At 39.7% G+C, this 26,427-nt stretch overlaps 1 protein-coding gene across 2 annotated transcripts in view; it reads left to right on the plus strand.

Moving 5' to 3' along the window:
- Positions 1-26,427, plus strand: part of PRKG2 (protein kinase cGMP-dependent 2) — a gene marked incomplete at both ends in the record, with an annotated part of 84,472 nt that overhangs the window by 49,439 nt on the left and 8,606 nt on the right. For both annotated transcript variants that reach the window (XM_080925131.1, XM_080925130.1), the window contains 5 exons: positions 872-1,008; positions 3,237-3,326; positions 4,401-4,542; positions 21,218-21,381; positions 25,483-25,605. In XM_080925131.1, coding sequence (XP_080781257.1) covers positions 872-1,008; positions 3,237-3,326; positions 4,401-4,542; positions 21,218-21,381; positions 25,483-25,605 — 656 coding nt within the window. The remainder of the gene's footprint in view (positions 1-871; positions 1,009-3,236; positions 3,327-4,400; positions 4,543-21,217; positions 21,382-25,482; positions 25,606-26,427) is intronic.

Genomic DNA, 26,427 nt, shown 5'->3' on the forward strand with positions numbered 1-26,427 from the left:
TGGGGTCAAGAATATTTGTAATGAGTTTTATGCTCTATACAGATATTCTTGTGTACCCAAGACCACAGCTAAAAGACTGAATTAACAGTGCTGAGATCTGCTTTCCTGGATGATAACTACTAAAGAATTCCTCCAGACATTTAAAAATCTATAGACATTACAAATGATAAATATGATGAGAATACAAGATGTACCAATTTCCATTTACTATTCATTATGGTCCGCTTCTGGATTGTTATATCTATCAGAAAAAAATAGTTGTGTTCAATCTTGACTTGCCCTTAAGAACAAGCTCTGATTTTTGCATTCAAAGAAGGCCTTCTCTTACTTTCCAATACCAATTTTTGCCATGATGGGTGTATGCTTCTATTACCTGATGTGTCTGATATACTTTGGAAATATGCTTAATCCAATCAAGGAAATGAATTTCTACTTTTAATTAATTTAAATTTAAATAATGTTATGTTATCAGTAAGCTGTCCACTGAATAGGACAGATATAGAATTAATTTGCTATGAGTTTCTCTAAAAATTAGACTGATTATTAAGTAATAAGAAGATTTGGCAATTCTTATCAAAGTTGATCATGTTACACAATGAAAACTGAAGATTTCTGTCAATGAAATTTAATGAGAGTCTGTTTTCTTATTTCAGAAGAAAAATTTTAGAGCCAAGTTATATGAAGTATTTTGAAAATGATTGGAAGTGAATAAAGTTATATAGAAATCAATTCTAGATGGATACTTGGTAGAAAACTTAAATATACTTTTTAAAAGTAGAGCAATTTAACTCTCATTAATTAATATGTTATATTAACTATTGCAAATTATTGTGGTACATTAAGTATGAGAATGCTTCCATTTCTCACATAGGTTAAAGTTAAAAATGAGAATATTGCTTTTGCCATGAAGTGTATAAGGAAGAAGCACATTGTTGATACTAAACAGCAAGAACATGTCTACTCAGAAAAGAGGATCCTAGAGGAACTGTGTTCTCCCTTCATCGTGAAGTAAGTAGGCAGTAGGCATTCCAGGAAGTCTTACTCTCAATTCTCCTATGGGATCTTAGGTAGGAGTTTCCAATTACTCCTATCCCAAGGAAACCTTGCTAAGGTGCACGTGTGTGTGTGTGTGTGTGTGTGTGTGTGTGTGTGTGTGTGTATGCTTGCATATTCATGCATGTGTGTGTATGTGCATTTGTACATGTGTGTATATGTGCATTTGTGCATGTGTGTATGTGCATTCCTGCATGTGTGTGTGTGCACGTGTGCGTGGGATATATTATAAAATAGTTGGAGCTAATGTAGGACTTGGGAAAGAGGAAACAAGCTGCAGTCCAGGGTGGGTGGATGTTAGACTTCTTCAGGGAAGGTACTTTTAGGTGCACACCATTACCAAATGGGGACATACCTGGTCCTAGAAGTTCAGAGCTCCAAAGTGATCATCCTGTGATAGTCATTCCTTTTTGCTCCATACTTGTTGGCACTTGGTGGAGATACTATCTAGGTCCTCATCCTTTTTACCTGTATATCCACCCACCACTGATATAAGCCAATTTAAATTTTCATTCATTTCTTAACGATCCATAAGTGTAGTTTCGGTGACTTCCAGCGATGTGCAGCCAAGAGGAAAGACCAAACAGGTGCCATGAGGCATCTAGCCTGGGCTCTAGCTCTGGTGCTCAAAACACTTTTACTCTCTGGCTAGCCTGGTACTAACTATGTGGCCCAGGATGACCCTGAACTCACAGAAATCTTCCTGCTCCTGAATGCCATGATTACAGATGTGTGCCCCCATACACAGCTCCTAAAGAGATGACTTACTGCAGTTCCCATGCTCTGCATTATCTGTCAGCCCACTGGGCTGCTTCCTTCTGGGTGTGGTTCAACCAAGAAAAGGGTCATCGCCTTCCCCCTTTCCTTCTCCCTGCTCACCACTCCATTCCCTTTCTCCCCTTCCTCTCCTTCTTCCTTCCTTCCTTTTATTTTATGTGTATGAGTATCTGCCTGTATGTGTACATATGTACTACACGCATAGCTAGTGTGCACCCAGGCCATAAAGAGGCTGATGGAACTGGGAGGACAGTGAGCTGCCACATGAGTACTGGGAACTGAACCTAAATCTTTTGTGAGAGCAGCAAATGCTGAGGCATCTGTCCATCCCCTAAAACCAGTTCTTGAACTCTGAGCACCTGGAAATATTTATCCTTGAGTGTTGAATGTGGAATATTGTCCAGACACACGACTGCAGGTATGAGGCTCTTCTACTCCAGCTTGGAGTATGGGGGCCTATTAAGCACAGAATCTCTGCCCTTCTCATGCATTTGTTTTAATCCCCAGAACCACTTTACCCACCATCTTACTTCCAGGGGTTATCCAAGGGCAGCAGAGCTCCTGAGAGGTGGACCTTTGTTGAACCATACACACTCCTCACCCAGACTATGCTTTACTTCTGGGTGTCCTTACTAAGTCATTCCCCACTAGCCTTACTACTTAAAACTGTATTTCCTAGTCTAGTTCCCATACCAGCTAACCAATAAGGGACCACTAGGGAAGGTGCATATTCGGTGAGAAATGCATGGGCCTGTGGCTTTGGGGAAGGAGGAGAGTCCTTATTTGGTAGGACGCATAATGACCCACTTTATGATGAAGGTGGTCTGGTGCTCAGCCTTGCAAGAGATGGAGATAAGGAAGTTCAGTGTGTAGGCAGAGGCAAAGCTGTGTAAGTATAGGATAAAGTCAGAGGTCCAAAGAATAATCAAAGAGACTTTGTTGGGAAGCCCTGTGCAGCTGGATGTTGTCTTATGGTTTTACTGCTGTGAGCAGACCCTGTGACCGAGACAACTCTTATAAGGACAACATTTAATTGGGGCTGGCTCACAGGTTCAGAGATTCAGCTCTTTATCATCAAGACAGAAACATGGCAGTGTCCAGGCAGGCATGGCACAGGAGGGGCTGAGATTTCTACATCTTCATCTGAAGACTACTAGGAGAAGATATTACTTCCAGGGAGCTAGGAGGAGAGTCTTAAAGCTCATGCCCACAGTGGCACACTTCTTCCAGTAAGGCCACACCTCTTAATAGTGCCACTCTCTGGGCCAAGTGTATTCAAATCACCACAGGTGTCCATGTGGAAATGGAAGTCAGCCATCATTTCAGATGTTGCCAGTGTTAGCACAACCAGCTTCAAAGATGTTAGAACTACATTTCTAATCATTTGTTTCCATCTGTCTCCACAGATTGTATCGTACCTTCAAGGACAATAAATATGTATACATGCTTCTGGAGGCATGCTTAGGTGGGGAGCTGTGGAGTATATTGAGGGACAGGTAAGAAAATTATCTGTAAGTGATAACTCTCATCAACTCACATCTGGGCTGGGCTGTGAGGATGGTACTAAGATACAATTATAGGAGAAGGCTCTCATCACATATAACAGGTAATAATTGCTGTGTTTGGTTAGCTAACATTATAGAAGTAACATGTGGGTCTTGTAAAGTAATCTGTCACCCTAGTGTACAGACTAGAGAGTTCGGGCATATGACATGTATGAGCTGTCCAAGGTCACATGGATAGGAAGAGGCAGACTCAGATTCACTGAAAAGGTATGTTATGGAGACTGATGAGGTCCTGATCAAACAAAGCAGAGTGGGATGTCTACAGAGGTTTGATTTCATGAAAGGGCTGATTTTGGTATGGAGCATCTTCTATGTAGAAGGCATAATGGTAAAAGTTTGAAAGGTTCCTAGACAATACAGAGTTCTGCATGTAAAAGGCTATAAAAGTATAGACTTTAGAAAGATAAGTTTAGAATCATCTGAAGAAAGGGGTTGGCATGAAAATATGCCACAAATACGAAAGCTAAATAATCACAGTTGTATATTGGTTATATATTGGTAAGAAAGTGGTAAACCAAAGGATGCCCTAAGAAGGACAAAGACTGACTGACTGGGAAGAGCAGAGAGAGGTGTAAAAGACAAGAAGGCTGGAAAGCTGTGGCAGCCAGAAGACAAGAGCACAGGAAGAGCAATGTGAGGGTTGTGCTGCCACAGGCAAGGGAGTCGTTGACAAGCGAGCCCTTAGATATTTTTCTTTGGCACAGTGGTTATTAACCCTGGCTTCAGGACACAATTGCGGGTGGCACTCTTACAAGCCAAGAATGTTTTGTCCTAATATCACATGTCATGATTCATTTTCCTGGGGTGTGGTCCAGTAACTCATTTGTTAAAAGGCTTACCAGTGCTCTCATGGCTGAGACCCACTGAGCTAGGGATGTAAGTAAATTAATGCTGGGTTCAAAGTGTGTACAAATGACCACATGTAAATTATACTATGATCTAGATGCCTGGTACGGCACCAAGGACATATTCAGAGCATTAAGAAGAGAAATTGTGTCATTGCAGAGGCAGCTTTGATGAACCCACCTCTAAATTCTGTGTCGCTTGCGTGACAGAAGCATTTGATTATTTGCACCGACTAGGCATTATCTACAGAGACCTGAAGCCAGAGAACTTAATTCTGGATGCAGATGGCTACCTTAAGTTGGTACGACATTCTTTTACTAATAGTAACATGAGCTATTTTTGCAACAAGGTTGTGCTATATAGTTGTAACCTCTTTTTTAGTTTGCTGCAGCTGCTTTTTTTACTCCAAGGGACTTGGCTTTTGAATACTTCATACTTAATACAGTGAGCAATTCTTTGAGTATATTCTATTTAAATATGCATTTTATGTGTATGGATGGCTTGCATATGTGTATGTGCCTTGTGTCCAAAGAGTCAGAAGAGGGTGTCAAATACTCTGGAACTGCATTCACAGACAGTTGTGAACTGACCCCTGTCTTCTGAAAGAGGAGCCAGAACTCTTAACCTCTCTTCCGGGAAGTTTCTTCATTAACTATGTATACATTCTTCTTTGGCCCACTGTTTCAACTCTGTACAACTCATCCTGAAGATCGCACCATAGAATGTCTTTTGAGTCTATTAGTGTCACTTAGTCATTTTACCTGTTTTGTCTGGTGCTGCATATAGGAACTGCCCTGTGAAGAATGAAAAGGTTAGTGTGACTTCTGTCTCCAGGTATCCACTTTCTAACTTGGTAGAGGACACATGTGACTGTTGGTAGCTATTTTGAAATCTTTCTACTTGTTCACATAGGAAGTGAGCATTCAGAGGCTCTGAGGCCAGGCTGTAGGAGGATCCGCTTCCTTACTATCCATCTCTGTGGACCATTTATTCCTGATAAGAATTCCTTGCAGACCATATAAGACATAAAAGGCATACACTTCCTTCCGTGAAATGCTAATAGAAGTTGGTGTTCAAACTGAGGGAAAATAAAGCAACTTTGGACCTCAGGAAGAAAACCTACAGGATGGAAAACCAACGAGTCTTTCCAGCCTTCATTTTGATAGTTCCCCAAACACATCTAGCTATATCTGAACTTCACACTTACAAAGATATTGCTACCTTAGGGTTTCGATAGGGAGATAACATTATTTACTGATCAGTTATCATGAGCAGATGCTATGTTAGAACTTTAACAGTCAATCTGTTCAATTATGTATGAGATAGGTTTAATTGGTATAATTGTGAAATTTAGCTCAAGTGATTAAATTTGTTATGTTTAATTTCTAAGAGATCTTTTCCTATGAGGTAAAACAAGGGGCCTTTCATGTGAAACCTGGCTAACTCCCAAGAAACATTTTGATCCATTCAAGCTTTATTTTGTCCATGAAAGACAGCTTTCAGAACTGGCAAGGTATGAGCACAAGACTTCACAATCCAGCCATTGACTGTGCCTCCCCGAGGTCTTTAGGGGAACTCTCTGGAATATTGTAGAAGAAAGAACTATCATGAGAGCCGAAGACCGTTTATTAAATGTATCTCTTACTTTTCATAGTTGTTTTCCCAAAACCCTCGGAGAGCATGTTTAGTATTTCTAGGACTAGATGGCAGTGGCTTCCTGTTTGCTTTTATCTAGCCTTCTCATTTATTTATCAACCAGCAAAACAAACAGTTAGTGGTTTGTGGTGCCTAAAGTGTCAGTGTTGAATTTTCAATTACCAGTTACATTTTGAACTAGATATCCTGAATTTCTTCCACTACAAAATCTTTGGAAATGCCAGATAAGACACAAAGAAGTGTTAGGAATGCACAGAAGGGTTCCTTAGACAAATCTCGAGGATCAGTCTTCACTGCTATCATTTAAACTGCAAGTCTAAATGATCTAGAATTTTGATTCAGTGGCCGTGTCATTGAGGAATAGGAGATCAAACCTTAGATCTGGGCATTGTGGGAAAATGACTTAGAGAACACTCTACAGAAGCAGAAGCCAAACAGGTTAAAGAAATATCAGAGTTATAAAGACAGTACGTGCAGACAGACATATTTTTCTCATCATTAGCTCATGGAAGAGCAATGGAAATCTCCTCTAAGAATTCTTGGCCACAAGCTGTTCTAATGAAAAATTTCAAGCAAGAATTTAAAAGAAGACGGACCCATGCTGAAGATGGATCCATGCTGAAGACGGACCCATGCTGAAGACCGACCCATGCTGAAGACCAACCCATGCTGAAGACGGACCTATGCTGAAGATGGATCCATGCTGAAGACGGACCTATGCTGAAGACCGACCCATGCTGAAGACCGACCCATGTTGAAGACGGACCTATGTTGAAGACCGACTCATGCTGAAGACGGACCTATGCTGAAGACGGACCCATGCTAAAGACGGACCTATGCTAGAACCATGCCCAAGATCCTAAGCACCACTGCAGGTTCTTTTTAAAACACTTTCCTGTCAGTTAACATGGTAATAGGTTTCAGCAAATGAAATAAACTGAGAAAGGACAAGAAAAGGCCCCAAGTCAGAAAGTAAGAAAATGAAATGAATTACCTCTTGTTATTTGAATGTAGCATGAATATTTATTTATTATTATTTTATTATTTATTCGTTTTATTTATTATTTAGAGAAGTCTAAAAACATCCATCAAAGAAGAGCTTAGAGTGTGTAAGTGAAGCATTGTTGGCCCCAAAGCAAAAAACAAGTAAAATTCTCCTTTTTACATAGTAATAATAAAAGCTCTAAATAAAATAAAATGACGTTTATAGCATCCAAATTATAAAATATTATATTAAAATAGTATCGCCATTATGAAAAATAACAGAGTATAATTATAATTATAATATAATAGCTCTTCACTGAAAAATCATTAAATATTAATAAAAATTGTATAAAGATGTTAATTTTTTCAAATTGACTTATATATGTTTTTTGTCCATGCAATTAAACCTGCCTTGTAAGACCTACTCTTTGATGCCACTGGCCAGCACTTTACTGTCTTTTTTTGGTCATACAGAGCCAGCACTTGTTCTCTGTGGGAGAAGAACCTCTGAATTCCAGGGCACTGTCAGGGTTCCCTTGGACATTGGAATATAGAATTTAAACAAAGTGAATCTTAGAAGAAAGAGAACAGCCCAGCCAGCAGGTTTAAACAGAAAGAAATAAAGGGAGCAGGGATATCAGGGTGAGGAGTTTCAGTTGACAACTTACCAGCAACAAAAGAAGCCAGAATTCAGGAGAAAATTATGCTAAATATTCTGAGCAAGAATAACTGACGAACTTTAATTATAAGCCCAGAGAAACCATCTTTCAGGAAGGGTGCAATGACATATTTAGACAAAGATGAGAGCTGTTTCCTACATAAAAAGGATATGATTATGGGGGGTTATAATATGACACCTCATCCCTCAAAGACAGCGCAAGGTGGTGGGAACGGTGACCACAGGACAATGATAGATCTGTCAGCTAGTTAAACATTAGGGTGTAAATCATCCACACTGTAACGCATCACATTAAAATAAGAAAATGCTAACTAACTCAACAGCAGCGGGAGTCTCTGAAATTAAAATAGGAGGATAAAATGTCATCGTCAAAGAAGGCAGGAAGAAGAAACAGGAGAGCCAGGGATGGGGGAAAGAACATAAATTAAGAAATTAGAGAGAAATCCAAAATATGTAAATGAACTTAACTCTCCAGATTTTAAAAAAAAAAGAATTGTCAAATAAAATCATAAAATAAAAATCAGATATATGATATTTACAACAGAAAGACCTAAAGAATCGAGGCGAGATGCAGGAAACTGAAGTTATAGATGAAAAAGATATGTCTAGAAAATGTTGAGACAATTAAAAATCAGGTTTCACTGTGCCATTGTCAGGGAAGAAGTGTTCCTAAACGTGAAGGGATACCATATTATGCGAGGGTGCACAGGTCATCAAGGTCATAGAAAATGTCTTTTTTTAAAAATTAAATTGTTTTCTAATAAGATTCTTTAAACAGTAGACTGGCAGAAAGGGGGCAGAAACAGATGTGGTCATTTTAATACACCATTCAAAAATTGATAGAGCATTGAATCATAAAACACTACAATGTTAGAAGATGCATTGAGCACAATGGACAAACTTAACCTCTTAGGCCTGTGAAATGTTGTTCCCAGAAGGTGATGGATTCACATGAGAAAAAAATTTAGCAAATCCTGGGCCATTAAGCATGCTCCAGCAGAGAAAATACAGGGATTGGGCAGTTGGCAGAAAGCCCTGTGGAATTTCATTGACTGAGGGTTCCTAAGGGGGTTGAATGAACTGAAAATTCATTCAGTGGTGGGGTACCTGGCATCAGCATGGCCGGACTCACAGGACCCTTGTAATAGTAACCTTGGCCTCCTTCATATGCATGTATGTAAGTATGTATGCATGCTTCTATGTATGTATGTATGTATTTCTCTTTTATCTTAAATGCTGAAATCTTCACAGTCAGTTATACATCTAATGAAGGTAAGTAAGAAAAAAGGGACAAAATGAATGTATGGCCTCTTGGGTTATTAAGTAAGACAGTTTGCAGCATAGAGTTATCAGTACCTCCTGGTTTAGGTTTATTGCTAGGTAGTTGTTCTGAGATTAGTGAATGGGCAAGTTACCATAAATTTTTTTTCCCAACATGTTTTGTTGTTTTATTGATTTATTTCTGGATTTGTAAGTTGATTTTGTATTTTGCCACTTTGCTGAAATTGATTATTCCTAGAAGTTTTTTGATAGAAAATTTGGAATCCTTTATGTTTAATATGACATCATCTACAAATAATGATAGTTTTGGTTCTTTTTTTTTTTTCTATAAGTTTTCTTTTGCTTTCCTTCTCTTGTTTTATTCTTCCAGCTAAAACTTCAAAAACTATGTTGAAGAGTAGTGGGGGTGGTCAACATCCTGTCTCATTCCTGATTTGAAGAAAATTCCTTTCAGACTTTCTCTATTCAAGATGATGCTGGCTGTGGGTTTGTCTTGTGTAGCCTTTACTTTGCTGAAATATGTTCTCTCTGGTCCTGTTTTCTACAACTCTGATCATGATGTCATGTTGTCTGTTCTCAAAGGCCTTTTATACATACATTGAGTCACACTATTTTTACCTCACGCCTACTTATATGCTTCATCACATTTCCAAACTTCTGTATGTTGGACCATTTCTATTCCTAGAAGAAAAGACAAGACTTCATTGACTGATTTTATATATATATATATATAAACTATTTTCACTTTGAAAATAAAAAGAAAGGAAAATAAAGCATAGAAACTCTGAGAAAAAACTGCATAAGTAATAGGAAAGCTAAGGTTCGGAGCTCCATGTGTTAGAGGATCATAAGAGAGGGCCCATTGCTGATGATGACAGACATGCTTGTGGTGCAGAATGAAGACCCCATTCTGTTCTTTCTCTTCAGTTCTGAGTGAAATGAGCCTTCAATTTTTGTTTGTTTGTGTTGTTTCATTGATTTGTCCCTAGCTAGATCTACCTGGGCCCAAGATGTCTTTGCTAGAAAACACACTGAGTTCAGACTGAAGAACCAGAGAATCATAAATATCACATACATGTCTCTCCTGTGTACTTGTCATATTTTACTTCTTCAACCTTGTTTTACTTTCCAAGCAAAGAAAGGCCACTGAATCAAATAGTGTTACGAATGTATGTGTGAATGAGAAGAAACAGACGTAGTACACATTTTAAACACCAAGCTGGGTTCAGCAGTGAATACCCTGACATGGCTGGTGTCAGGAGCCTCAGTGTAGAAGGAAGCTTATGGGTCATAAAAAAGTGACTTGCATTTTCTTACATAGGACTCTAAGTAAAATTAACTTACCCTATTGTCATACCTGTACAAAATAGCAATCAACAAGTCATCTGGGTGGAATTTTAAAAGACATTGAAATAACCCAACAGTTGGTGGAGAAGATGTTAATAGTTGAAACCAGATGAGAGAATATACTAATGAGGAGCAAATTAGAAATAGCTAGGAGGACCAAAAAGTAAATAAGAAATTAGGAAATACCAGAGAACTGGTATCTGACTTTAGAAATTAAAATAATTGAAGAAAATGAATGGAATTAAAAAGAAGAATAATCACAAATTATCATAAAATAAAAGGATACTCATACCTAAAGCTGATTATTTGAAAATTTTGATAAATCTGTCAAATCTCCTGTTCACTGAGTTATGTTTCTATCACCGTTATAAAATATCACAATCAAAGCAACTAATCAAAGAAAGAATTTATTTTGGTACTTTCATTCAGAGGGTTAGATCGCAGAGAAAGTGCATGGTGGTTGGAACAGCTAAGAAACTGTGTCATGTTCTACAGTTGGAAGCAGAAAGAGAGAGACTGAGGATGCTGTGAATCTTTTGAAACTCTGCTGCCCATCCACAGTGATTCACCTCCTCCAACCAGCCACTCTCACTTATTTTTCCCAAACCAGCTGGGGACCAAGTATTCCAATATATGAGTCTTTGTGGACCATTCTTATTCAAACCACATTACTCTCCCTTCCCCATGGGCTTGTAGCCATATCACAATGCAAAATGCATTTAGTCAACTTCCAAAGTTCCCATAGTCTTTTATCTCTTCCCAGTTTAAAACTCCAAAGTCACTTCTGAGACTCAAGGCAATGTCTTGATTCTAACCCCCCTGTAAAATAAAACAGTAAATTACATACTTGCAACATACAGTGGCACAGAATATACATTACCCCATTATAAAAGAGAGGAATGGGGGCCAAGTGAAGAGATACTGAACTCAGGGGTAGGATCTCCAAACCCTGTAACTCCATGTCTGACATTGGAAGGCTTAGCTGGCTCTTCCAGTCTAGCATTGCTGATTGTGATACCTCACCCCACCCCCTCTTCAGGCTGCTTCATTTCCACTCCCTGTCTGCAGCTCTCCTTAGCAGAATGGCCTGTCATCTCCAACTGCTTGGGTTCTCCAGTCAATCTAGGCTTTTTCTTTCACAGCTTTCCACAGTGTCCCCTCAGGGCCACCACACAGGACTCTTCTGCTCCTGTCCTTAGTGGCTCTCTGTAGCCATGAAGGAAGATTCTATGGCCCCATTCCCTGTGTATATTTCATGGCTCTAAAGGCAGAACCACATCTCCATACCTGCCACATTTGGGTACTGTTTGAGGTGGAGTTGAATCACTAAGCAAGCAGAAACTTTCCTTTGCTTCGCTTTATAGAAGCAGAACTTTTCCTTTTACAAATGGGAGGCTTAGCTAGGTAGGGCCTTACACTGAGGACACACTCATTTTGTTCCACTTTCTAGAAGACCTTTCTTGACTCATCTCTTTTAACATAAGCCATTAGAATTCCTTGTGTTCTTTCTTACTTCAAACAGTACATTTTGTGTTGTCTTTTGCCTCACTTGCCCTTCTTCATTGTAAACCAGCATAAGAGTGATTACTAATGACCACGCAGCAAAGCCAACTATCAGGCTGTTTTGATATCTTCTTAGCCAAGGAAATAAAATACTTTTCAATTTAGCCTCAAACAGATTCTTAGGACAAGGACAGAAAGCAGCCACTTTCTTTGCTAGCACACCACAAGAACAGCCTCTAGCCCAGTTACTAATACTGTTTCCCCTGACACTGCTTAAGCTGGTCTTCCACAGCCCTTGTGCCTCTTACTATTACTGTCTTCCAGGATGCTACTAGGATGTCTCACTTACGCCTCATTTAGCAACTTCCACCTTTCCCTAGTCCAAAGTCCCACTGTTGTCCACCTTTGTCCAAACGCAGCGTGGCCAGACCTGTCACGTCGTCAATAGGCCACTTCCTGGTACCAGCCTCTGTCAGGGTTACTTTTCTATTGCTGTAATAAAACACCATGATCAAAGCAACTTATAAAAAAAAGCATTTAATTTGAGGTTTATAGTTTCAGCAGGTTAGAGTCCGTGACAGGAGAGTGAAAGAATAGCAGTAGAAACGAATGAACACCTACATCTTAATCCACAAATAGGAAGCAAGGACGCTGAGAATGGTGTAATTCTTTTCAAATCTCAAAGCTCGCCCCCAGTGCTCTACCCGTAACAAGGCCATTTTTCCTAATCCTCCAATAGTTCCACCAACTAAGACCATGCATTCAAAATACATGAGCCCACGGTGGACATCCTCATTCCAATCACCACAGTGCTTCAAAGAAAATAAGATCTATAGAAAAGATTCTTATGGATGAATATTATTTTAGTAAAAGCAAGATTTATGTGGGTTAGAAAGGTAACTTCCAAGCTGTTGGGTAACTTTACACAGTATATGAAATCTTAGATGTCCATAAAACATATATAAAATGCCTAGATAAAGTAATCTAAGAGGAATAAAACAGTCATAATAAAATGTTATTAATTTCAGGGACTTTACAGTTTATCTTACATACATTTCTTGCAAAAATAGTAAAAGACTGATAGTTCTCATTTTAAGAAGCTATTTAATGTAAATTTAATTATTCAAGGAAATTCCTAAAAAAGCCAAATTAACATTTCATTTCATTTATGAACCTAATGCACATATTAAAACATTAGCAATTTACCGTTACAACAAATCACAAATTTATAAATTACATCACACCAGGTTGGATATATTTCCAGAATGTAAACACAGTTTAACCTGAGATGTTCTGTGGGAAAAGCCTTTGATTTTCTGGCTCCATGTATAAAATACATGGAAATTACCCCCCACTTGTAATGTAGGTAAAGGAGCTGGTCAGACATGAAAAGCCAACAGCCCTTCTGGGATCTGTAAGACACACATGACGAGGCATGTGTTTCTGAAGCTGAGAAGGAACACAGAGGGTCACAGCGTTCAGGAGTCTCAGGGCTGGACACCTTTATAAGTATTCTCACTCTATGACTTTATCCTACAGAGCTTGGCTGAGTTTTCCCAGCAAACATAACAGACAAATTTCCTTAGGCTCTCTGCAAGAAGCAGAAGAGAGGGGTGATTTGGAAAGGAGACAGAGTAGTGCATTCTTCCTGTTGAACACTGCCTTGGGAGAAACTCATGGCCAGTGCCTAGCCTGATAGGTTAGGAAGAAGAGAAAGATACCAACTCCAGCCCACTCTGCTACTTTGCCTCACCTAATGGGGAAGAAATCTGGGAAATAGTTGCCAAGTTCACATGGCAGAAGTTTGGCTCACTAAAGAACCAGGGCCTAACTGAGGAGGCATAGAATATATCCTCCTGGGAACTATAACTGTATTACTCAAGACAATTCAAGTCACTCCTTTGTCTTGGAAGACTTCTTAAATACATATAAAATGCTATCATCTACGAAAGAAGTAAGCTAGATTTCACTGAAATTAAAGGAAACTGATTTATTAAAGCAAGGCCAAAGTCCAGAGAAAAATAGTTTTAAGAGATAAATCAGATAAGGGATCATTGCAAGAAATGTACAAAAATACTTAAGATAATAAACAGCTTGATTAAAGATAGACTAATGGTATCTAGGGACAGCTTACCACAGAAAATTACAGATGGAAAGAGGCATATGAGCAATATGAAATCATTGGTCGTTGGGGAGTTACACCCTAAAACAGCACACCACCACCACCACATGCACAATTCAGTGGCTAACGTGGAGAACATGGCGGATCCCCAGTGTGGTGGGGAGGAATTCCCATTCAGTACTGGACAGTGTGAATGGCTCAGCTTCTTTGACAGATAGTGTTTGTTTCTTAACAAGCTAGCCATACATGGACCAATAACACAGTTATATTCTCTGTACTTACTGAAGAGAGATAGAAACTGTGATCACCTAAAGACCTGGACATACATGTTTATAGCTTCATCACAATTGCTGAATCTTGGGAGCGACAAAGATATCATTCGATGGACTTGTTATCATAGAGCAGAATTGTGAATAAACTTTGGTAAGGCCAGTTTAACTTGGATTTTTTTTAATGGAAAACCATTCGACTCTAAAGTCAAATGTGTTCTTAATTTGTGAAAGGACCTGTAACTTTAAATGCTGTTAGTCAGCAAAATAAAGCTGTGCTAGAAATGCTTCATGCTGTGTATTTCAATTGTAAGACATTTTGTAAAGGGAAAAATTATCAGAGACAGTGGAAAGATTAGTAGCTGCTAAGATGTAGGATGTGGGAGGGGAATAAGGATGGATAGTTTAGTAAAATTACCCATATGGATGTGAGAGGGGCATAAGTATGGATAGTTTAGGATAGTAAGATTACTCACTACAAAATATGACGAGACACTTGCGTGCGATGATATGCCTGCCCTTCCAAGCCCACAAGATATACATCAACTGTGACCCCGAATGTAAAGAGGGGTCATTTGGGACTGATGACCTGTCAACACTGGGTGGTCCCTCATTTGCAAAAGTTGTCCTGCTGTGCTGTGGGGTGTTGACAGTGAGGGGGTCTGAGGATGCAGGGAACAGGAAGTTTATGAGGAAACTGTGTGTCATCCCCTTCAGTTTCACTGACTAATCTAAAAGAAAGCAAAGGTTTAAAACAAAGGGAAAAAAATACGTTTCAAAAATCACACTCAACAAATTAAGATAGAAACAGTTTAATAATGAATTTCAAAGCATCAGCACAAACACACTACCTTAATAGTTCTCTCCACTCATAAATGTTAAAACTATCCTAGCAAACTAGGAAACATAATCTATTCTATTAGTCCAGTAAAAGGTGCCTGTCAAAACCTAGAGTAAGCGTGTACCATATAAACATACGATTGAAGCATTAAGATCTAAAAAGTCTTAAAAGATCTGTGGTAGAAGTTGTGAACTCACAGAGAGTGTAAGAGCACACACAAGACATACACAGGTTCAAACCAAACAAAATCCCAGCACAAAGCCCCCACCCCCACTCCCCAACCAGAAGCCATTTGCACTTGATGTCTGCTGGGAAAGAGAAAACCTTATGTTCCCTCTTATGGAATGTCACAGTGTATGTCTGCCACAATCCAGCTCTCCCTGCTCAGGAGTACTTGGCCAGAACAAGACAGACTCCTTGGTTATTTGTGTGTGTGCTATGTTTCTTCTTTTGTGTCTTTTTCTTTCTTTTTCTTTTGTATTTTGTTTGTTTATTTGTTTGCTTATTTGAGAGACAGAGGGAGAGGGAGGGAAGGAGAGAGAGAGAGAGAGAGAGAGAGAGAGAGAGAGAGAGAGAGAGAGAGAGAGAGAGAGAGAGAGAGAGAGAGAGAGAAAGGGGGGATATGAGGCCAAAAGGGAAGCTGGGAAAATCTGGGAAGAGTTGGGAGATGGGAAGGATATAATCAAAGTATATCATGTGAAAACAAGTTTTAAAATCATTGCTGTGCCTACTTCTATTCTACTGGACTACCTGCTTATTTATTCTACCTACTACGGTGAGATGTAAATATATTTCAAAGACACGCTGAAAAGTCACAGCAAAACTTATATGATTGACTGATTCTTTATATAAGAATCCTAATTTTATAAAAGCAGACTTTACAATTAAATGGAGGATTTACAGCATGGTTGCAGGTGACTTGGTACACAGTGTATTTTAAAATAACCAGAAAGAGAGCCAATAGGGATGCAAATGCCATTTGCAAAAATGGAAGCATGTACCTAGGACAGAGTATAATGAAGTGCTTCGCAGCTTTACTGATAAACTTGCAAAGTTTTATAGAAAGACATGTAAGGGAGATAAATTAATAGATGGGGTAGTTCATGCCCTCTTCTGGGTAGAGCTACACAACTTCTCCACCTCTTTCTGGGTCATTGTGACCAAGTGACATAGTTGTAGCTTGTGAAATTAGCACTCACTATCATGCGTACACCACCAGCAGATCTGGCTTACAGACATCTTGTGAAGTGGGCCTCTGAACTCCTTCTGGCTTGTCAACAAAAATAGACAGCTAGAGTTGGTAGAGCTATAAAATTTAAAGTCTGTGTCCCTGAATCAGGGCTTCAGGCTTCACTGACCTCCCAGAGAAAGGTATTATGTGAGTAAGAATTAATCAATGTGTAGTTGAAACTTAATGTCTTCCTGAAGCTATTTTTGTAGTATCCAGCACTACTTATCCCAACTCAGACAGATGCATCATGTTTAAAACCAGCAAGACTTCTCATCCTTGAGGTACACTGTCAGCTGATCTACAATCTGATATCTGTCTAATGAAATTTCCACCAGAGCTTTTCATGATACTTGGCAAGCTGGTGCTAGAAATTTATGTCAGGTTGCCCAAGCACCCAGAATAGCCAAGGTATTTATGAGGCCGCACAAGGAAACTAAGGTAGGAAGAAGTTGTGTCCGTCCTCAGTTAAGTGAGCTGGATTTAGCTCAAATACTTTAGCAGAGGAAGTTCACATTGGAGTGGTAGTCATTTTATTCTCGTAGAGAGTAACAGCTTGTTAATTAAATGGTGTTACAATATAAGTAGACTACAGTGTACAAATGCACCACTATGGGTTTGAATGAATAATAATAAAAAAAAAAAAAACCCATGTTGTCCAAAATTGGTATGGTAATGTTGATCTAAAGATTTAAATCTAGAAGCAGTATTGTATTTGTCATATCAGATATGCGGTAAAGTTAGAAATGAATGGGGCCGATTGACAGATGTGTGTGTAAGCGTGGGTGGTCCTTGGCAAGAGCACACACGGCAGGGTTTCTATCCCAGTTCACTTCTGGTTATTGAACTGGTGGGGTTCAGGGGCCTCTGGTTCTCTTGCATTTGTGTCCATTTTTTATGTATCAAGAATTTCCTCATATAAATATGAAAATATTCATTGGGCTCCAGTCACTTCCTACTGATGCGGCATCACTAGCTTATTTGCTAGCGGGGAATGAGCTTGTCCTATCAATAAACCGAGTACATGCAGCTGCTTCTCCTGCAAAACTATCTTCTGCCTCAACTTACCTCTCTGGAGAGACTTATCTTTGAGTGCTAGATGGAGTCGTATATCCTGCAAATGTGCATGGTGTCTTTTCTTACCACATTAGACAGACTTTAACGTCCCCCCCCCCACAATAAGCACAAAGTGAAACCTGCCACATTCCATATGCAGACAACTACAAAACGGATACATGAAGACTCTTCTCCATGAACTGGGTTTAGTGATCCAGTTAGAACCTGCTACCCAAAAGTGTGTGATTATGAGGAATCATCAGTAGTATTAAAGGACATAGAAGGTGGGAGAAATAGGCCCATGATTCAGGGTAACCCTCAAGGAGATGATGTTGGGAGATGAGTCTCAAAAGATTGATTTTTCTACTTTGCCATTGTGGATCAAGTCCTTCCCTTTCTCTTGCCCAACACAGCACTGTTCCTGTGAATCTCACTTCCTCACAGAGGAGTGGATGTTTCATAAAAGGCTCCTCTACTCACACCCCAGCTTCTCCTGATGTCTCTTAGGGGAAAGCATCATAGCTGTCTATTAGAGAAGGATGCTAAATCAATTGCAGGAGCTGGCAGAGAGACAGAGATTCCATTTTACCTCGTCTAGCCTGAGGTAAAGACCGTGCTCCAAACATGCCACATAAATACTCTTTTGGAATGTTATGTCTCCATGAGTCATCTGTCTAAATTGGACTAGTCACTTTGTGCCCATTTTTTTTTTAATGTGATGGAACCAAAATCTGAGAAATGTTACTAACCCAAAGAGAAACTTATGGGAGAAGAAAGGTCACTCACTGTTAATGGATGCCAGTTGTAAAAAGTCACATGCTGATTTTTCTTTTTCTGAATGATACAGCCACAGGTCCAGGTTTGGAAGTATCCCAAATCCTTCTTGTTTACTTCAGCCGTTATGAATACACTTGAAATCTCCCACCTCAGTACCCTCCATTCTTAGTAGTGGAAATTTAATTCAAACAGTTAAAAGAAAAACACTGCGCACAGCTTTTCTAGAGATCCCTGAAAGACTAAGTTTTTGTTGCAGAATTTGAAAATGAAGAGAGAAAGAGTCTCAACTTTCTTCTTGTCATGATCTCTTGAGGACATAAACCAAACCCTTTCTTCCAAGAGTCTTCTTATGGTTTTCAAACCCATGCAGACCTGCATGTACATTCTGCCTCCCATGCCTCCAGGGCCCCCAGTAGAGTCACACTGATCTTGGCAGGGTTTGAGCTGACCACCAGTATTTGCCTCTCAGGCCTTTGTGCTGTCTCCTTCTTGTTCTCAGATATTTATGGAATTCCTCTCTTATTGCATTCAGATACCTGTTTAAATCTGCTCAAGTGTGATGCACTGAAGTGTGCTTTCCTGCTCCTCCTATGTATAGGGAGTTCATCTTGTTCTCTGCACCCAAATATTTTATTTGCTTCTCCACAGAACGTCTTACCACATGATAATGTATCATCACTCTGATACATTCCCATGATCATTATTTTTCCTTTCTTTTTGATAAAAACATAAGAGCTAAAGCTTTGTGTGTCTTGGTGCTGGTATGGAATGGTGTTTGCTGAGTGTCTCTGAATAAAGAAAAGAAGAACTTCCTTTCTGCTGCCTAGAGGCAAGGGCAAAGTCTGTTTGCTGCAGCCATGGTACTGAGGTGGGGTGGGGGTGTGGTAGCTTGCCTCTTATAGAAAATGCACAGAACTTGACATAGACAATCTAGAATCTTCTACATTAGTGACACAACTTTGGGTATCTCTGAATACCAATGTATTCTGACCAAATTGCTAGCTCAAAGTTGGTATGAACTGAGTAGATAAAGAAGGGGGTACAGGACAGGAGAGATGGCTTAGAGGTTAAGAGCACCTGATGCTCTTACAAAGGTCCTGAGTTCAATTCCCAGCAATCACATGGTGGCTCACAACCATCTGTAATGGTATATGATGCCCTCTTCTGGTGTGCAAGTGTACATGCAGACAGAACTCTATATACAATAAATAAATCTTAAAAAAAGAAGGGGGTACAATTTTATAAATATTTGAGTATTAGAATAATTATTACCTGTTTGTTGAGCAAATATGTAAATATTGAAACACCATACTGGTAATTCAAATTAAAATATATTATTTTAAAAATTAGGATAGCTCTCCTAAATAGCCAGTGAACTTCTAGTAATTCTTAAAAGGAAAATTAAATGCAATTAAAAGACAATCTAGAAGCTGTTATAACCCAACAACATTCAACATTTCTGTGTATGCATATATTCAATTGCAACTATAATCACTGCTGTCTCACCTCTTCAATTTCAGTCTTTATAAAATTAGCTAGGACTTTCATTATTGTTTTTTTTTCTCTGAGGAGTATGTGGCTCTGATTTCATCTCAGTTTGTTACAGACTTTAATTTCATAATATTCCCAGTCATCTCTGAGGTTTAATCTTTGTGAGTCATGCTGTGTAGATAGAGAAGCCCGTTTTGAATCATTTTGTTTGCGTTCCTCTTCTTCACTAACGAAATCTTTGCTATTTATGTGGTGAGTACGAAAGAGCCTCAGAAAAAGGATGAGTTTCTAAGAGACTTCTTTAATGGAAAAGGAATGCTTTCAACATGAATATTTGAACAAGCAAGTGAGCTAGATGATTGGGTTTGTGGCTCTCACTTGTCAATGTGGGGGCTCATTCTCATGTTAACTTTCTTTGTTTTAAGCATGGATTATTGATATATTATTGAAACTACCAATGTGCTATTGAAATGGGTATGGTGAGCCCAGAAACAATTTTTATGCCTGTTACCTGTGGGAGATAAAGAAGGTTAAAATGAAATTAGTGCAGAATAGAGGTGATTGGGTAACTGCTCACTTGCCTGTGTGAAGAAGCCAGCTACTGTTCTGAAGGACTGGGTTTCACTTAACAGAAATTTACATTTCAAATAACATAGGACCTCATTCAGGGAGAGGCTGCTGAAGCCCTGGTCTCCTCTGTCTTTTCTACAAAGTTCACCGAGTAAAAGCTTGGAAAAGTGAGAGAGAGAGAGAGAGACATTCTGAAAGGCAGAGATGGAGACCCCAGACTCCTTGTTGGGGGAGAGTTCCTAACCCCCAGTTAGGGACAACCTCATGTGTCTTCTCCCTGCACCACACACATTCTCCCAGCCTTACCTTCCTAATGTTCTGGGGTGTTAGCTTTGTCTTCTCACTATGAGCTTATACATCCTTCCCTAGTGTGTATCACAGGATGTTATATGGACTGTGTATAATAAGTTGGCCCAGTACTCTGAGCTTCTCATGGTCAGCTCCATATGATAAGCATGAAGCAAAATCTAAGCTAGAGTGGGTGCTGACTTCTTTTTCAGAATTTGTAAGTTAATAATCTACCACCCTCCTCATTGGTAGGGATCAGAAGTGTTCGGGGATCAAAGCAACCTAGGCGAAGATGCTGCTGGCTTTGCTTTGGGATGCAGAAACAGATAGTTGGTACATGTTATAAACACTGAATCTTTAGAGCAGGCAGAGGGTTTACCCTCTTTTCTTAGCAATGGACTGTTTCCCAAATTTTCTACTTTGCGATTATTTTAATCCCTGGAGGAGTTTTACAGGTCCCTGTTTCTTTTATTCCTCCCTCTCTTCAATCCATCAGATAAACCACTGACTTAAAATACACTTTAATCTTGTTTTCTGGGAGCACAAGAAGGAATTTCAGTTGTCTTGGTACATATGACGGAACTTTTCTCAACAACTTGATTAACACATGGTCTACAAAGTAATATCTGAGATGTTGTGTATGCACTGTGCATACATGTGTATGTGTCTGTGTGTGCATGCTTTTGTGTGTGGTATGTGTGCACAAGTATATTCATATGTGTATTCATATGTGTATTCATATGTGTATATGAGTGTGTGCATGTGTGTGTGTGTTGTTTTGAAGGAAAGTTTGGGCTTGTATGAAAGCTCATACAGGTTATCAGAAACTTAAAAGCCCCATAAGTTTTATAACATCCTCAGCTTTCTGTGATGTTCTGTCTTAGGTTGACTTTGGATTTGCTAAGAAGATCGGCTCCGGGCAGAAAACATGGACATTCTGCGGGACTCCAGAGTATGTGGCCCCTGAGGTCATTCTTAACAAAGGACATGACTTCAGTGTGGATTTCTGGTCCCTGGGAATTCTAGTCTATGAGCTCCTTACGGGCAAGTAAGTGTGAACCTGCAGCTCAGTCCAGTCTCACTCACCTTCATCTACAGAGCAAAATAATTCACTAATAATAAAAATACAAAATTTGAAAATTGACTAGCTAAAAATAATTTTGTAAGAATGTTGCCTTTTCCTCTTCATATTGCTTCAAACACAGGGCTTGAGCAAGACATTTAAAATATAAAGGATTCAGAAGGAGTCTAGAATCCTTAATGTTTACCTAAAGTAGCAAGTTTCATTCTTACAGAAACACACTCAGTACGTAAAAATTTTATAATCCAAAAATAGAAACAATGAAAACTTTGGATTTGTTAGAATTTCTTTCTTTTTAACAAATTGTGAAAGCTCTTTTCCTAGGTCAGAAAAACTCATTGATCAATCAGACTAAAGCCAGCTGCCATTTTCCCCAGATGATTTTAACCACAAATGCTAAGAGAAAGCTACAATGCTGAATTTAAAGTTTAACTCCCCCAGCCCCACTACAACTCAACTCCTTTACAAGGTGTGAATGAACAGAAACAAACATAGGTTTGAACAGTTAAGAGTGACTTGTCATTTGTAAAGAGATAAAAACCTGGGGTTAATGAATCTGCAGCCATAAGTATTTAACATAGAACACACACATGTGCACGTGTAATACAAGATAGTCCACAGTCATAAAACATTTCACTGCTTACCAAGCACATGTACATGTAGTTTAGTTTTCAAACACATCTGATGAAGATAAGGTAGGAATTTTTATTATTTTTTTTATTATTTTATGACTTAAATTTTATAAGTCAGACAGCTAGGTCACAAAGCTCTCTGCCTGAGATCGGCAATTTGATTCCAGGTCTCCTGGCTCAGTCTGTGGCGTGTCGTTCTTTCCATGACGCAGGCATGCTTTATGACCCCTTACAGCCAACTGGGTTCAACAGTAGTTTCAGAGGCATTTGCACTGAGAACTGTGTAATCAGTGCTGAGATAGATCCTTTAGTGGGAAAGTAAACATCAGCATGCTTGTACAATTACACAGAATCTCCTCGAACTTCTTTCTTTTCGCAGCAGTAAGGACCTAAATAAGACTTTACACATTCTAAAGACACAGTTTACCACGGAGCTGTGTTCTTAATTTTCTTAAGTGCTGCAAGTCTCAATATTAAATAAAAATAATGTTGAAACACCCATGGATCACATCTTTGTCCACACACACTGGGGAAATAGATGTGAAAATCTATATTTGATTAGAATCACCATTCGTTATCTGTAACACGTTCAGATATTCATAACTCAAGATTTGGACTGAGGAATTGAATTTTCCAGGCAGTGACAGAGAAGGACAAGTTGTCCAAGGTGTGGAGAACCCTATGCTGTTTCCAACCTTGCTTTTTTTTTCTCATCTTAGAGATTTCTAGGAGAGAGGTACTCCTATGAAGGTTCTTGGAGTTTCTGGAAAATACTCATCGGTCTTTGTCACCTGGGAAATGGATCATGCAGAATAGCAAAATAAATTGGGGGAAATGACAGAGAGGGAGAAAGCACAGCAGCTTGGGATTGCTAAGGGGACATCAAGCTGTCATACTGAAGTTAGGAAGATATTTTGTCAGATGTTTTCAGGGCAGAAGAAAAGTCAGTTTGTAATTTCCTGACCTAGTGTTTCAGGAACCCAGGGAAAGCACACTATAACAATAGCAACACAGCTGTGGATATGCTTATGCACGTGTGTGTCATGTGTGTGTCTGTGTGCACTGACGATGCCGGGCCGGTGGCTTTGCCTCCAGCTTCATTTTCTTTGCAGGGGAGCATAGGTTACTGGAAAGTTGATGCATTACTTTTGCTTTAAGGCGTCCTTGTTTTATTTTATTGTGCCAGCAGTGAGCACGGTGGGTTTCCAAATAGAGGCATAGGCAACGGAGGAGTTAGATCATGTTTAATTTCAAAATTAAAATTTCTAATTCATAAAAAAATGTCTTAGAAGTCAAAGTGATATATGAATCAAAATGTTCCCTGCTTTGGTGACTACAATCTCAACCACTCTTTACCCAGCAGATATTCTTTGGAGCATTCTCTTTGGTGCCTTCCAAAATCCGTTTCCCCTCCTCATTTGACAGTGATAGCTCCTTCTCTGTTTTCATTTCTGAGTTTTCTTGTTTTCCTGATAGTTTCATGTTGGACTGGTCAGACCTTGGCCTCTTTTCCACCCGACACTTACTGGGTCATACTCTCAAGTCCTACAACCATAAACCTTACGAGATGGCCCAAGTCATACTTCCTTAGTGTCTCTCCTCAGTGCTAGTCTCAGTTCCATGTGGTTCTGGAGCATAGACGTGACCTTTCCCTCTGTTACGAGCTGCACCACCGCTGTCGTTGCTGTGACCAAATACTTGAGGTCACTTATGAGTAAGAAACATTTTATTTTGGTTCCTCGTTTAAGTCTATGGCTCACTGGGCCTGTAGATTTGAGAACATAGTACAGTATGACAGGAACATGTAGCAAAGGAGGTCTGTCACTATGTGGTGGCCAGAACACAAGAGGAAAAGTTGAGCATCCCAATAGTCTAGTCAAGGTCAGCTCTCCAGTGGCCTTTCTTCTGGCCTCATTCCCAAAGGTTCCATTACTTTTCCATTATGACACAACTTGGAGATCCGGCCTCTGGGGCATAGCCCAGACCCAAATTACAGCACTTGCTTCTTCTCTAGTTTGTCTCTCTTAGAGAGAACAGTTCTATTCTGTGGGCCCTGTGGCCAAGCATCATTCCTGAATTCCCTATCTCTCTCCCCCAGCACGTTCACTGTGTTAGCAGATCCTGTTTGCTTTATCATTCGTTTTGGCACCAGGCTATATAACAAAATTCCTATGTTGGTGACTTTTTTTAAAGCTCATTTATTTCTTGCAGTTTGGGAGGCTGGAAGCTTCAGTAAATAGTTGAGTTAAAAAGAGAGGACTTCCTTTCAGTTGTAGAGTTCTTATGAGATCCTCACTAGGAAAAAGATAGACAGCATCCTGTCTCAGAAAGTCACCAGTCCTATTCATTGATGGCTTCAACATATAAATCTGATAAAGGGACATAGTTGGTATAGTCCATGAATGAGATAGAGTCATGTCTATTTCAGTTCCTTCAGCACAACTTCCCACAGTCAGCCTGCCAGCTTCACCCCATACTAGACTTTCCTTTTTGTATAAAGATGACTGGAATTGCTATAAGTTCTACCACTGACTCAGATCCAGGCCCAGATCCTTACTGTAGCCCACAGGATACATAACATGGGCTGTAATCTCTCACGTCCCTTGAAGCTTACTCACTCTACCGTGTACACTGCCCACTCCTGACACATTCCTTCGCATTTCCTGTCTCAGAACTCGGTGACCACAAACAAAGCAACTCTATGTCTTATCTGCTCCCTCAGTCTATTAAGGCTTCTCCTTTTTCAGCTTAGAGAAGAGGCTTTTCCTACTTGCCTTTACACACACACACACACACACACACACACATACACATACACACACATTCACAGAGAAAGGCATGCACACATGCACACACACACACTCACACACACATGCTCACACAGACACACACACACGCACACACTCCCACACACACTTACTCTCTCACACACACACACTCACACACACACTCACACACACACACACACACACACATTCACAGAGAAAGGCATGCACACATGCACACACACACACTCACACACACATGCTCACACACACACACACACACACACACACACTCCCACACACACTTACTCTCTCTCACACACACACACTCACACACACACTCACACAGACACACACACAAACACACACACACACACACACACACACACACACACACTCACACACAGACATCACACCCACTTTCCCCCTCTCTCCTTTTATCTTTTTTTAGGGATTACCATTGCTTGACATTACTTTTGTGTAACAGTCAAGTGGTGGGAAATTGGTTGAAGGCTTTCCACAATATACATATATATCTGATGTAAAGTTACTGAGGAGGGAGGGAGGGTTGGAGACAGAAAAGCATGGAAAGAGAAGTGGGAAAAGAGGAGTCTGTTCCCAAAGCCTCCCAGACTCTCACTGAAGTGTGTCTTATTTTGTGTCTTTTCCAGCCCTCCCTTTTCTGGGATAGACCAAATGATGACCTACAATTTGATTCTCAAAGGAATCGAGAAAATGGATTTCCCCAGAAAGATAACAAGGCGGCCTGAGGATTTGATCCGGAGGCTTTGCAGGTGAGACTGACCGTGAGCAACACCTCTCAGTAGAGGAAGTGTGAAGGCGTCTGCAGAAAGTTTATAAGTTAAAACATTATTCTTGAAGAACATTTGCAAGTATGTTTGTGTACCGGTGCATGCCTGGTGCCTTTGGAGGCTAGGAGATGTCATCACATCTGGAATTGGAGTTATAAACTGTTGTGAACTGTCACATGGGTGCTAGGTTCCAGTACAGTTCCTCTGGAAGAGCAGCAAATTCCCTTAACCGCTGAGCTGAGCCTTATCTCTAGCTCCGTGGTATTCTTCCTTTTTAGTTTTCTAACAGTTCTCAAGAAAAGATGCCTATTTATTTTTATTTTGTGTTCATGGGTGTTTTCGTTACATGTATGTCTCTGTACTGTGTGCATGTCCATAGCAGTCAGAAGAGGGCACTGTCTCCTGGGGCTGACAGTTGGGAGCTGCTCTGTGGTTGCTGGGACTTGAACTTGAGTCCTCTGGGAGAACAGTCGGTATTCTTACCCACTGAGCCATCTCTCCAGCCCTTAACAGTCTTTATGAATTGTACTTTCCCAGTCTTCTTTTAAATTAAATTCAGCCTTTGGCTTACTATTGAAAACATTATTTTGAGGGGAAATATTGGAGACTTCCAGAGATTTCCTTTGTACTGCTGTGCCCCTACGCCACCTTTGAAGATGGTTTTTTTTTTCTTTCTGAAAAATTTAAAGTTAGTAATCTAGAACATCAAACCTAGTTTGCAAATTGCAAATAGGAATACCTACACACTTCTAAGACTGTGGCTTAGATGTAAATGAAACCCTAACACCTTTCTCAGTATTTATT

This window comes from Micromys minutus (assembly GCF_963924665.1).
Source record: "Micromys minutus genome assembly, chromosome: 11".
Taxonomy (NCBI): Eukaryota; Metazoa; Chordata; class Mammalia; order Rodentia; family Muridae; genus Micromys; species Micromys minutus.